Here is a 13,562-nt window from a genome sequence, read left to right as displayed (position 1 = left end):
TATGCAGTAAAATCAGAAAATCTGAAATCATGTAGGCTGGTACTTTACGAATCTCAGTATGTCACTGTATATTCTCAAAGTTATCTGTAACATATTTTAGTGGCATATTCTTTTAGGACAACAGTAATGGAACCAAAGTATGAAATCCATCTATTGCACAGGGACTCTTAAAGTACCCCTTCCACAATTATAATGCAAGTTTTTTCTAATGAAAAACTAATGTACTTTGAAAGCTTTTTGTCAATATATTTGCAAATTGTTACAATTGGTACAATTCAAAGCAGATCTACTGCACCGAAAATGGAAAAAGTGAAAAACCATGGTAACTCTGTTGAAGTAATGGCATTGAATACTTATGGTAGTGGAATTTAATTTTAGTTTTTCTTGTAGGAGTTTTTTTAGCATCTCACATTTAGAATTGGCAGCATTACCTTAGAAAAGATCATAAAATCTCCAAAGCTATCACATTTTTAGCCCTCTTTAGGAGAACCCCTCCTATTTTCTCAGCAGGGAAATTCAGGACTGGCTAGATCATTCCAACACTTTGAGGTTAGGGTAATTATCTTTCAACAAATCTTTTTATTTTGTTGATTTGGAAATATATGCCGGAACACACTGATCACTGCTTTTTTCAAGTCTGATTTCATCACACCCCAACTCTCCTAGAAAGTTTGGGAAGTTTCAGTGAGGTTTCGATGTTTAATGTGGGATGCAATCATTTTATCTTGCATCCCAACTCTTAGGCCATGTATTAATTGAGAATAATGCCAAATGTACATCAGAGAAGTATGTGGCAGAAATTCGTTGTTCTAGACAGCATCCGAGACGAGCGTCAGTCTGATCAATTCATCATCATTTTGGTGAAATATCCAGTTTGGCAATGCATATAGTATTTCAATTTTTTCTCTAATTAATGTATTGGGAACTGTTACTATTCTTCCTCGTTCTTATTTTATGCTGTACCTTTTACTACTGATAAACAGGTACAAAGAGAGTCTTTTGATCATTTGTAACAAGCGTGGGCATTATTGTTTTATCTTAAGAATGCAAATGAGCAAAATGTTAAGTAAATTCCACTGATGAAGGAACATTTTTTTTATTAACCTTATTTGTGTACGGACTATTGTTAGGATTTTTTTAATATAATGTATTGTTTTTTACTCATGCAGGAAATAATGAGGCCAAATAACAATTTTAGAAATGAAAAACAAACTTAACAGACATAAAATAAACTTTAGTGAGCCACTGCAAATAGGGAATGCATCGAATAAATTTGCACAATTTTTCTTAGCTGGAGCCACTTTCATTATGGATCTTAATAAGCAATGCATACACAAATAATATGCCAGACATACAAAATTCCCAGGTGATTTAGAAGAGACAAAAATTCCTTTGCATACATTCCAGGAATGTCAGATATTTAGCCTTGTCTCTGTGGATTTAGTTTGAAGGTCAGTGGGCTCTGTATTGTGAGTGATTGTTGCAGTTCTCATCTGTGCAGCTCAGCAGAGAAACTAGAGGTGGACAAGAGCACCATCCGCAGGCTGCAGAGATATGGTTATCTCAGTTTACTCATGCAGTCTACAGCTTTTTGATGCAACCCCTGGAAAGTAAATGCTGAAAACCAGGAAAAGATGAGACAACAAAACAAAAAACAATAAAAAATTAAAAAAAATAACAGCAAAACTGTATAACTTAGTCGAACATTGGTTAAAAATTCATAAGAGACAGAGTTTTTTGGGGTGCATCTCCCCCATTAGTTCACTTTTATGCCTTTAGACCCTCTTGATTTATCCTCCCCATGCGTCCTCCCATTCTCTTCCCTTTTTCATTCTCCTCCATGGCTGTGGTTTCCATCCATCTTGTCTGTTTGTCCTTCCATCCTCTGCTCTGACCAAACTATGTTATCTGTCCCTCCTTTTTTACTTAAAGAAATGCGGTCAACCTGGCCGTGCTAAAACTCAACGAGCAGGGCCTGTTGGACAAATTGAAAAACAAGTGGTGGTATGACAAAGGAGAATGTGGCAGCGGGGGAGGGGATTCCAAGGTTAGCCCTCTCTGTCTGCCCCACCCGCCCCTCCCCAACTACTTGACAACAGGGGCCACTCACAAGTTACAGTAGCTTGCGAAGGCCCCTGTCCTTGGAGAGTGTAACACATGCATCCGCCCTGCCAAAGGGTTTATAGACCGTACAGGGAGCGGAAACATAAAACCCTGTAATCTAAGATACTAAACACCATCAAAGATATTCAGATACTGAAATAAAAATTTTAAAGAAAACCATTACTTTGCAGTTTTAAGAAGGACCTTTTGGAAAAAAAAAAAGGTATTTCAAAAAGTATTAATTTATATAAATTATTTTGACTACCTTCCAGCAGACAGGATTCTTAACAAATCCTGTATTAAATCATCGAAAAAGATTGTTGTATAATTTTACTCTTGCCTTCCTAAAAAAAATCTAAATTGGAAATAGCAAAAAAATGAAAAAAGATTTGGAAGATGGGTTTAAGTACAGAAAAAGAGTGATTACTGTTAAGACAGGAATATTATCCACCTAGTGGCAGCTCTATGAAAATGAGACAAACAAAATTTAATGTAATGATTGCATAATGTGAGCTTTTTTTACTTATTAGGTTGGAAAACTGTTTTTTTTAAAAGGTGAAAATTACAGGAAACAAGTAGGTACTTATCTGCGCATGTGGAACTGATTCATATGTAAAATAGATAGTATTCTATTTTTCCTGTTATTCTTACTCATGTAGCTAATGTAAAGTTGGTCAAAAGTGCCTGCATGCGTATGATACATTTGAAACATGACTAGGTTGAACATACTTCAAACTCCAGGCGTCAGACTGTATGCTGCAATTGGATGTAATGTGGAAATATTGACAGCAAATTCCTTCTGCATTTATGATGCACCTGAACGTAAAGGCAAGCAATGAGTTTTTTAAGTGTTTATTTAAAAATAAAATAATTTCAATCTTAATATAATTTGGAAATGAGTAAAATGTAACAGACACTGATATTATGCTTAGCAATTGTTGACTAATTCGATAGCAATCCAATTGCATATTACTCTTTAAAGTTAGTTTTAACATAATAACCAGCAATAGTTTAAACTTAGCTCCCTGTGTTTTTTTTTCTATGCTTGTTTTAACCAATTTTCCCAAAAGCATAACATTAGTATGACCATATTATTGCATTTCAATTAGTTATTCAATAATGACAGACCTGGTGCATCACCAACTTAATGGAATATATGCAGGCGGAGTGAAGCCATTTAAATCCAACATCTTGGAAGTGTTCCCACATAACGTTGGGTGCCAGTCTAATCTATTAACACAAGATGTTGCACTACTTTCTGTTATATGTGAAAGCTTCAGCAGTTCAGCTATGGTACGAAAGACGTTTTTACAGCTGCTGTTAAATGCAATCAGACTTTGATACTTTGGTCTGTACTGAAGTTTTCGACTGGGGCATTGCATTGCAGCAAAGCCATATGCAAAGCACAGTACTGACTAAATTTGAACATATCAAAAATTTTTGTTTAATAAATCTTAAATTCCATAGTTTAAGTTGGAAATCTGGAATTCGATCTGTAAATACAAGCATAGAGCTAGTCTCATTCTAATAGTCCTGTCTTGACAGCATCTTCCTCTTTTTTATTTTGTTAACAGCAGGGGCGGAATAAATGTGTTACCACGAGTGACAAAGGTGGGTCCCACTCATATGTCTGTAGCTCGACTTAGCTCCTTGTAACCCCCCCAGCCCCTCCTTAAACGAGCTTACACACATGTACTCAGTGGGATCCATGCTCGGTCACCTGTATGTACATCAGAGTTTTTTATGTGACTTGAGATGTTCAATGCAAATGTATAATACCATAATAACATAAAATAACATGACCTATGATGTTATTTATGTTATTTTTACACGCAAAGAACCCCGGTAAACCTTGCAGTTTTGAAACTGAGCGAAGCAGGCGTCTTAGACAAACTGAAAAACAAATGGTGGTATGACAAGGGAGAGTGTGGACCCAAGGACTCTGGAAGTAAGGTCAGTCTCACGCTGCTATGGCCTGCAGAACGCTAGCCTGAAAATACGCTTCAGATTACTGCTACTACTGCCTTAGAAGTAGCTTTATTCGAAACTATCCTGATTGGTCAAAAATAAATAAGAAGCATGCTTGGCAAAACAATTTACATATCCTTCTTACGAATCCTAATGCCTTCTGTTTGTTTTTACCAGATGTAATTAATGTTGAATTATAACACATATTTGATTAGTTTCTGCAGCAGTCTGTGGCACTCCATTTTAATTACACTTACAGAAATTCCTAACTTTCATCATTTCTATTTTTTCTTAGATTAGATCTAATGCATTGAAACATCCATTCTTTGAAATAAAGCTGTTTATAGTTAACTTCCCCTGATTTTATCTAATATACGGTAGTATAGGCTAGGGGAACTTTGCATTGCTTCTATTATTTTTAGTAATGGTTTTCTTTATGAGTTCAATAGTTTTTTTTATTATTATTTCAGAAAACTAAACTTCTTAGCAATTTAAATAAACAATCTGAGGCTAATTGCTACTGCAGGCCATTACTTACAGTATATTCCAAAAATACCCCACAAGCTTCTTGATATTTTTTCATGTTATAAACGAAAACTTAAAATAGTTTCATTTGAATTTTCTAAAGTATATCAAAATAATTAAGCATATACGTTTGAAGTCAAACGAAAAAAGGCTTTTCCAAACAATTTTAGCAATGAAAAATGGTCATGTGTTATTGTATTCATCCCCCGTCCTATGTTCTTATATAAAATCCAGCAGCATTAGGTTTAGAAATTACTCAGTAAGAAAATATAATTTTTTTTTTAATATTCACACAGTGACTAATGAACCCATGAGACAAATGAAGAGTACACTCGGGGAAGCTTTTAGCAGGATTAGGTTATAAAAGATACCCAATGCTTCAGAAATCGAAGTATAGGTAAGAGAATATATCTACAGAGAAATATTAAGAACCCAAAAATTTTAGCCTATTTGAAAGACTACCATAGAAAAAATTCATTAATGAACCAAAGTCCTAAGAACAATAACACAAAAACTTCTTTTTCAGTGTTTTGTTTTGTTGTATATTTCAATTTGTCTAAATTCAAAATATAATGAGTGAAGGAAATCTAAAACTTCAACCTGAACACCAATGGTCAAACATGGAGGTGGCAGGATGATACCATGAGGATACTTTTTAATTTAGTAGTGACAGGAAAGCTGATCAAGGTTAACTGAAACATTGATGGAGTAAATATGGAAAACTTGTTAGAGCCTGCAACATTAACTACAGCCTTTAACATACAGCTAGGGCAATAATATTTGAGCTCTAATTGTAGCAAAAGTTAAAGTGTTGAATATGCACACCACACATTTCCGATAGGTTAACAGTTAACTTATGATATAAACCCCAATAAAAGACTTTAAAGTTTGAGGTTGTAACATGAAAAATGTAGAAGTTTTAAAATGTATTAAAAAAACTTGCATTTGTCAAAATATAAGTAAAAATGTCTATTGAAAATAAACTGTAAAAGATCCAAATTCTAACGGAATAGTGAATGGGCTGAGAAAAAAGTTGTTTTTCCTGTTACATTTAAATAATGATCTCTTAGGTACATGCAGGAGGTCACCTTTTAAGCTAAACTAGAGCTAAAACTTTATTCATCTTGAATAAAAGCAAATTAACTAGGAAGACATGCAGGCCAATACTGTAATGATCAATTTCTATATCTGTATAGGTTTGATAATGGATTTAAATTTGATTGAAATCCATCACATTGAAAATATTCTACATTGCATTTACTCGATAGTATTTAAAAGACTTACACAATATAATAACCACGTAAGACCCTCTACATTTTGCAGTAGACTACCAAGATGTTTATTAATTAAAAACAAATTGTTTGACTGATTTATACATGATTTAAATCTCATAAATTACTTTAGATATATTCCACAGTTTATAATGTTGTCCTTATGTCATAAACGTGTTTAAGTGTGTTTTGTAGTGTTGTGGTGGCAGTAGTGAAACTTGTAGCTAGTATTTTGTAATGTGATCAGTCCAAATACTACTGTGATGTTTTTTCATTGGCATAGATAAGATTTTATCAATAGAATATTAACAGTATTATTTATTTTGCTGTTTCCCAGTGTCTAACTCACTGTTCCCTTATTCTCTCTGTTTTTTCCCCTTGTTTAACCCCTACTCTTATCACCTTGACCACTCCTCTCTCGTCTTTCCATCCTTTTTTCTCTTAATTTTTACTTTTTTTCCTACTTTCCCTTCCATTCATCCATATTTTTTTTCCAACCATCTTATTTCCAACAATTCTTCCACTACACCATCACCCTGACTCCTCCATCCTTCCCTCGCTCCTCTTTCCTGCAGGACAAGTCATCTCAGGCTCTAAGCCTGTCCAACGTGGCTGGAGTCTTCTATATCCTGGTGGGCGGCCTGGGCCTGGCCATGCTGGTGGCCCTGGTCGAGTTCTGCTACAAGTCAAGGGCCGAAGCCAAGCGCATGAAGGTGGACCTTAGCCCCCCCCACTGCCCCAGCCCCTCCCCCAGCACCCAGAATCTAGCCACTTATAGGGAGGGGTACAACGTGTACGGCTCCGAGGGGGTCAAGATATAGGGGTAGGATTTAGAGGCTCCCATACATAGGTGGGGTAATGGTGGTGTTGATCATGGTGGTAGTGCTGTGGAGTTTGTTTTGTGGAGGCTTTCGTGCCACATGTTCGATGTGGTGTTGATGATGTGGTCAAGCATTGTGGAACCAAAGTACTGTTTTCTGTTTTGGGCTGTATTTTTCTTTATTAGCCCAAATTTTACATGGATTTTAAAAAGAATGGCTTTAAATTTGGTTTGTGCTTCTTTTTTTGACTATAGCTTATTGGATTTTTGTAAGCAAAACTTGGTTCCATCGTCTTTGGCTGCAATTGATCAGGATGATGGTGATGATAAAGAGGATGACAGTGATGGTGAAGCACTTGGCCAATGAACTGGCTAGTTACCTGCATTTTTATTTCAGTCACATTCTTATATTATTGGGATGAATTAGGGATGCACAACTCTGGTTAATTTACATCCATTCTTTATTTTCTATGTGTTTGTTTGTTTTTTTGTTTTTTGGACAAATAACTTATCAACTATAGAATAGTTATGATCAATAGAAAAGAATAAGACAAAGAAGGGGCAATTAGAGTAACTATAGATTAATTGTGTTCTCTCACAATGCATGTATAGATTCTAAAACATTATTTCATTTTTTATTCATTTTACTTCTTTCTGAAACAATTCTTCTTTCTGAAAAAATCTACTTACAGTTACTTGAATTCCTTCACTGAAAGGCCATAGTTAAATTAGGTTTACAACCAATAGGGGAGCATAACCTTGTTACTTATGTTCCCCTAATCAAATATGTTGCCTTCTTTTTGGCTGAAATATAGGGAATATGTGGAAATGTGGAAAATGTGGAAAGCAATTATCAGGAATTTGTTTCTGATTGGAACGGTGTTTGCCTGTTGACCAAAAAATTCGACCGCATATTATGGAGAAACAATTCATCAAGATATTAACTTCGGGTGCATACTGAGATTTTTCTTTTTGCAAACATAATCTGACCTGTAGGCCTTAATGTTTGGCTTTATTGTATAGGAATGAAAAACAATGTAAAAACTGTGACAACAAAATGTGTTGTCACAAAGTGTTTTCCTGTGATAGCTTCCATGGGTTTTTCAAATTGTCCTCTCTCCTGAAGGGCATTTAGTTTATTTTTCATACTAAATCCCCTACAGCTTTCAATGCCTTATTTTCAACTGTGTTCAGGCTTGTAGCTCAAGTAGTTAAGGGCTCTCTTCAGCATAATTCAGCGTTGCGAACTCTGAAAATCTCTCTTTTATACTAAAACTTAGTCTTAGTCACTTATAAAACTCTAATGTTTTATAAGTGTATTAGTTCTTTGACTGACATCTGGGCTCCCTCACCCTGGGCTCTGTCCAGTGCTTTTCAGAACAACTGCTTGTTACACTAATTTATTTTAAATGAGACTGAATTTAGGCAAATATGCTAAATTCTGTTAAGCGCAAATGCCGCCAATACAGAATTTGCACATATATGTTAGGAAAGCAAGTAAACCCATGCCCTCCAAACTTATGCTACGTTCACACCGGGTGCGTTCTGGTCATTAAAGCATCTGATTTACATGCAATGAATATGGGGACGGTGCATCTGATCGTTCTGGTGTCCGAGCGTTGGAGTGTCCAAGCATATGAGCGTTCGATTCTAGAGTTCTGAAATTTTATTCAAACCTGATCCAGGAGTTTTCTGGCAGAGATAAACACTACTTGCAAGCTGTCATCGCTTCTGCAAATAAAAAATAAATAAATATCAAGGGGTTGAACTCAAAAGGTTAAAAAAAAAAAGCAGAACGAATGGATTGTTATGTAGAAGGAACAGAGATTGAGCTGTGATCATTACTGCTCTACTAAAACATATTTATAAATATTCTGTAGAAACAGTTTATAAATACCCAAATTAACTAAACATGTTAAAACCTGCTGACAAAAAAATATTTGATTGTATATTTTGGTACTCATAGTTTTTAACAAAAACCTTAAAAACTCATTATATTAACTCCCAACCCCTACAAACCACAGCGGGAATTCCCCCACAAGCTGCCTGCAGCAGGAAGCTCTCAGCTGGGATTTCTAGCGCCTGCATATTTTAGTGGGATCATAATCCTGATGAACTGAGAGAGGATGTTTGGAGGTTGACTTTTTCGCGTAAAAACATGTCAAAACTATTTTCCAACTCATAAACTAAAGTAAGCCAAGCTGCTCACTAACTTGAAGCTACAGCACAGAGCAGATAAACAACCAGAGTGCTGAGCATCCAGAGCTTTGAAGCATCAAAGCAACTCGACCACAGTTTGATTCAGCGTCTGACACAGCTTCCAAATGTCTGTGTTTACACGTTTTTGGTGCTCATAGCACCTGTGTTGTGAATTCAGCATTAGTTATTTGCCTTTGCAGGCAGGTAAACATATGCACCTGTTCCATGCAACTAGACAAAGAGCAAAATTTGAAGGTAGGGATAAAGTGGCATGTTTTGGAGGGACTCCCACACGGCTGGTCTGTAAACCCAAACTCGCCAATAATTAATAAAACGCTGCATTGCTGTGCCGGTGCATAGCCACCTTACTGCAGCTATAGGTGGATTAGAGAAACGTCTCTGGGTCACTGATAGTTCACATTAAGCGGAGATATGAACATCACCTCCCGTATGGAAAAATAATTTAAAGAAGGAGCTCTTCTAAAATTATGTAAAGGGGCAAAACCAGTGAAAACGTTCAGCACAATAAAAGATTGCACAAGGGCAGCTAAGAATGCAGGCAATAACTTAGATGATGTTGATGTTTTGGAAAAATGATCTCTGACATACATGCACGAAGCGACAGTGATAATAAACAACAAAAGCTTTGAACACTGGGGCTTAACAGAAATTTAAGTTCAAAAAGTGAACTAAAACCTTCCATAGGAGGAAGGTAGAGTAAATATTCGATTTCAGTAGCTTGAAAACCTAACAAACCGACTCCCTGTGGAGAACTTAACATCCTGCCATTGTAGTATCTTGAAGTTGTTTCCTGTATTGAAAATCTTTGAAGCAAGTTATCAGTTATGGTCATGAATAACAATCCACTTAGTTTATAAAGCACTTTACATGTAAACCTCAAATTTCTACAAAGTAAAAAATAAAAAGCAATACTCAACATATGAACAAAGTGAAGAAGCAATTAATCAACACATTAACCTACATTAGAAGAACATGCAAACTAAGGTTAGAAGGTCAATTAAAACACAATGAGAACAAGAGTGTTTCTAATTTCATTTCAAAGACTTTACATTTTGTTGCGGTCTTATGTTTATGGGAGACTCATTCCATAATTGGGAGGTCAACTTAGGCAAAGGCCTTGTCTCCCATCGATGTTAATTTTGTTCGAGGAGCATGGGGACAGAAAGAATCAGTAGAATCAGTAGAGCGGAGGGAGAGCCCTGAGGTGGGTATGAATAGTAGTTCCTAGAGGTAGTCAGGCGCATTGCCATGAATGCACTGGTGTGTAAGGAACAGATCTTGTAATGAATTCGAACAGAAATGGGAAGGCAGCGAAGGGAGTATAAAAGTTGGGTTATTTGGTCAAATTTCCTTTCTCGTGTAAATAGTCTAGCAGCACTATTCAATCACTTTTTTCAATGTATGTATTTATTTATCTGTGTGCCAGTAAGTGGCAATCATTTATCATACCTTGTTCTGTTAAAAATTTAGTTTTCTAATCAAGGTGGAACACAATTTTCAACGCAAACCTATTGTACAATTTGAACTTTTATTAGGGGCAGTGTTATGGCTTATATAATTAATAATATCCTAGAGAAAAATAAAACATGACAGCTACATTTTTTTTTCTTTCAGTTAATCCATATTATGATTTGACAAAATACATAATTTAGTGATTTAATTGAAGCACATTGTTAAGTTTTTTTTTATTGCCTTTTTCTCATCCTTCTATCTAATCGAAGCAGTCACTTTTTTGATTGAATTTGGTGTTATAATCATACATTTTCCCAACAAATTTTCCTTCAGAATGCAAGAGGCAGATAAAGAATCATATTACATTTTAAATTCAGTATACCAAAGATAAATGAGAAAGCAGCAAGCTCTATCAAAGCTCTGATTGCTATTAGCTGACAGTGTTTTCATTCATGCATCATACATTTACTCTGTCATCCATGAACTGGAGTTGTGCAGCCCTGGTGCAGATGGTCTAAACAGCCTCGTTTGACATATTCCAGCCCAGCCCACCTCTTTACTTTGCATTGATGGAGAGGGATAATCGATGAGCAAACACTTCATATGGAACAGCCACTCAGTGATGTTGCAAAAACATGACCCATAAATTTACTGATGACACAGAGTATTTTCTCTGTAGTTAAGTAAAAGATTCTGAACTTAATGTTATTAGCCTTCTAATCAAAAAATTCAGATATAAACCAAGGCGTTTTAAACCTTCACCTTAATTCTTACTCTATATATCCATTATAATATGGTATTATTAAGGTATATAAGAAACAATATTAGGAGTCCAATGCATGAATCTATATATTTATGATAAAATGAATATAAACAAATAAAAATAATCAAATATTTCTGGCTTTTCTATTTAGCGTCATCTGCTTGAACCAGTATCTTCCTATCTTCTTAAACATATACAGTGTAGTTTTAATCACAGAAAATATAGATATGAAAGAGAAGCTTTAGATGTACAGATTTGCTAATAAAATGTCACAAAATAAACTTCTGGAAAGTAGGTACTGTTTGTATAAAATCAACTCTGTGACCTCTTTAGGTGTAGGATAATTATGAAATATTTTTCTATGAACACAGTTATTTGGTAACATGGTGGCTTAGCCCGAAAAAAGTTATCCAGTTGTGAAATAAGAAGAAGAGAGAAAAAAATAGCCCAGCGATGTTTGAGTTTACAAGAGAATGATTTCTTATAAAGAGGATTTTTCTAAAGTAGAAATTAGATTAGTAAGTATTTCTACCCGAAGTCTTGAAATGCATTTACTCTGTTAATACTTCTTAGTTTAAAGTGTTAAAAACTGGTATTTTAGTCTTTTTAGGTGTTATATTTTCAATAGCAGATAAAGATTAAAAACATAACCTTTGTCACTTAGATATCCCATATACTAATGAAGCCACTGCAAGCAAAAATGGTTCATATTAGGGTTTTTTTTCCCCCTGTGTTAATACAAATGTTACAATTCCACATTTTCAGCACACTGTGTGCCCAAAGCTCATAGCAAACATTTATGTTGGATTTTGTATCCGAGTCCATATTGAGCAGATAGACTGCTCACTTACAGAATGCTCCCATGACAAGCTCTTTCCAGACTTAATAAACTTTGTGTTATCTGACAAATATTGACAAATGCATCTACTGACACAGCATCTGTTGTATACGTCCTATAATAATATGGGGTATATTTAAACATTTTACTGGGAAAGTATTTGGCTTTGATTTACAATCAGCCAAATTACACTGTAACCTACTGTAATACAGAACCAAATATATTTGGTTAATCACTGGATTTGATCCAATCTCCATGACATTAGAATTGGATATATTAAGGTTAAATTTAGTGGAAGTGGATGTTTAATATAATTATTTAAATTAAGGCTAAATCATTAAATGCAAGATCAGTTTCTATTATTTTGGTTAAATTATTTATCTTAATATTTCCTTTAACTCAAAAGCACCCAGTAAAATCATAAACCATTTTGTAGGTTAATGTCACTTTAGGGTCTTTAGCCTGATACCTACCGGATTGTCCTACTAATGCTGGTTAATGCCTTTTTCAAATAGACCAAGGAAGTCCTTCACTACCATCTAATGGTGAGAATTATGCCCAAATTTATAAAACTGGATACTAAATGTATTAATTTATATCTATATGACATGTCATATTTGAATTAGTTATTTTTTGACTTGTTCCTTTGCAGCATTTGGGTTAAGGCAAAATTATATTTTTTTCAAATAACTAAATAAGGAAGAGTATATGTCTGTCAAGAGTGCATACATGAGCTAAAGTCTGTGAACAAAGAGTTGTTACTGTAAGAGATGTGGGGATTTACTTTCAACCAGCAGCTGCAGCAGTAACATCACTTGGTTACCTGTTTTCATGAAGTGTTAACCGCCTCTGAGCAGTATAGCCAGTCATTCCCTCTCTATAAATCTAAACCTTTAAAAAAAAATCACTCCTTCACATTTTTCCTTTGTCTTTCCAAGGTCCTCACCTTCCTAATTCTATCCTTTAAAATCTACACCTGAATCTCACAGACTACAGAAACCAAAACCCTGAAATGCATGTTACCCCCAGTTGTCTACTTCCCGAATCGTGTCTACCTTCTTCATGTTTGTTGATTGTGGCCTGCCTTGTCTTTTGTTGAAAAAAAAAAACTGTGACTGTATTATTGTGACGCTGTATAGAGATCCGAATGTGTTGTTTAGGTTGCATTTACCCCATTCATGGAATAGGTAAAAATATGTGGTTTGTTTGTAGCATTCAGCCCTAGAAAAAAGTTGAATTAGTTTGCATGAAAAAGCATTTTGTACCCTTTAGAACTGATTAGCTATTTTTCTGTAGCTAAACAAAACGTACTGGTTTCCTGTGAAGCTTTTCTCTCTTTATTTTCCATTTTACAGTATAAGGACAGATGAATAGACATTCTTACACTTGTATCGCAGCGTTTATAGATACAGACAAATTCACTAAACTATCACTGGAAGGACTTTTATATTAACCATTAGATAATTAATAAGAACAAATACATTAAAATAACCAGATTGTAAAAAAAGAAATGATTCTTAAATTGTAGTTTTGACAAGAATTACAATATTCTTTAATGAGTTTAGTTCTTGTTCATCGTTAACTAATTTCTAAGGCCAGAAG

General features: G+C 34.9%; 1 protein-coding gene across 6 annotated transcripts in view; it reads left to right on the top strand.

Annotated features, from left to right (window-relative positions):
* Positions 1-13,562, top strand: part of gria4 (glutamate receptor, ionotropic, AMPA 4) — a 170,630-nt gene that overhangs the window by 154,920 nt on the left and 2,148 nt on the right. The window contains exons 16-18 of one of the 6 annotated variants that reach the window (XM_015389334.1): positions 1,933-2,047; positions 3,942-4,056; positions 6,443-6,580. In XM_015389334.1, coding sequence (XP_015244820.1) covers positions 1,933-2,047; positions 3,942-4,019 — 193 coding nt within the window. In that variant the 3' untranslated portion in view covers positions 4,020-4,056; positions 6,443-6,580. Of the gene's footprint in view, positions 1-1,932; positions 2,048-3,941; positions 4,057-6,442; positions 6,718-13,562 lie in introns of those variants that run through there. The other 5 variants (XM_015389329.1, XM_015389328.1, XM_015389330.1 and 2 more) reach the window with 5 other exon arrangements.

The sequence above is a fragment of the Cyprinodon variegatus genome, unplaced genomic scaffold (assembly GCF_000732505.1).
Source record: "Cyprinodon variegatus isolate N-32 unplaced genomic scaffold, C_variegatus-1.0 Scaffold454, whole genome shotgun sequence".
Taxonomy (NCBI): domain Eukaryota; kingdom Metazoa; phylum Chordata; class Actinopteri; order Cyprinodontiformes; family Cyprinodontidae; genus Cyprinodon; species Cyprinodon variegatus.
This window is presented reverse-complemented; position numbering and strand designations above follow the sequence as displayed.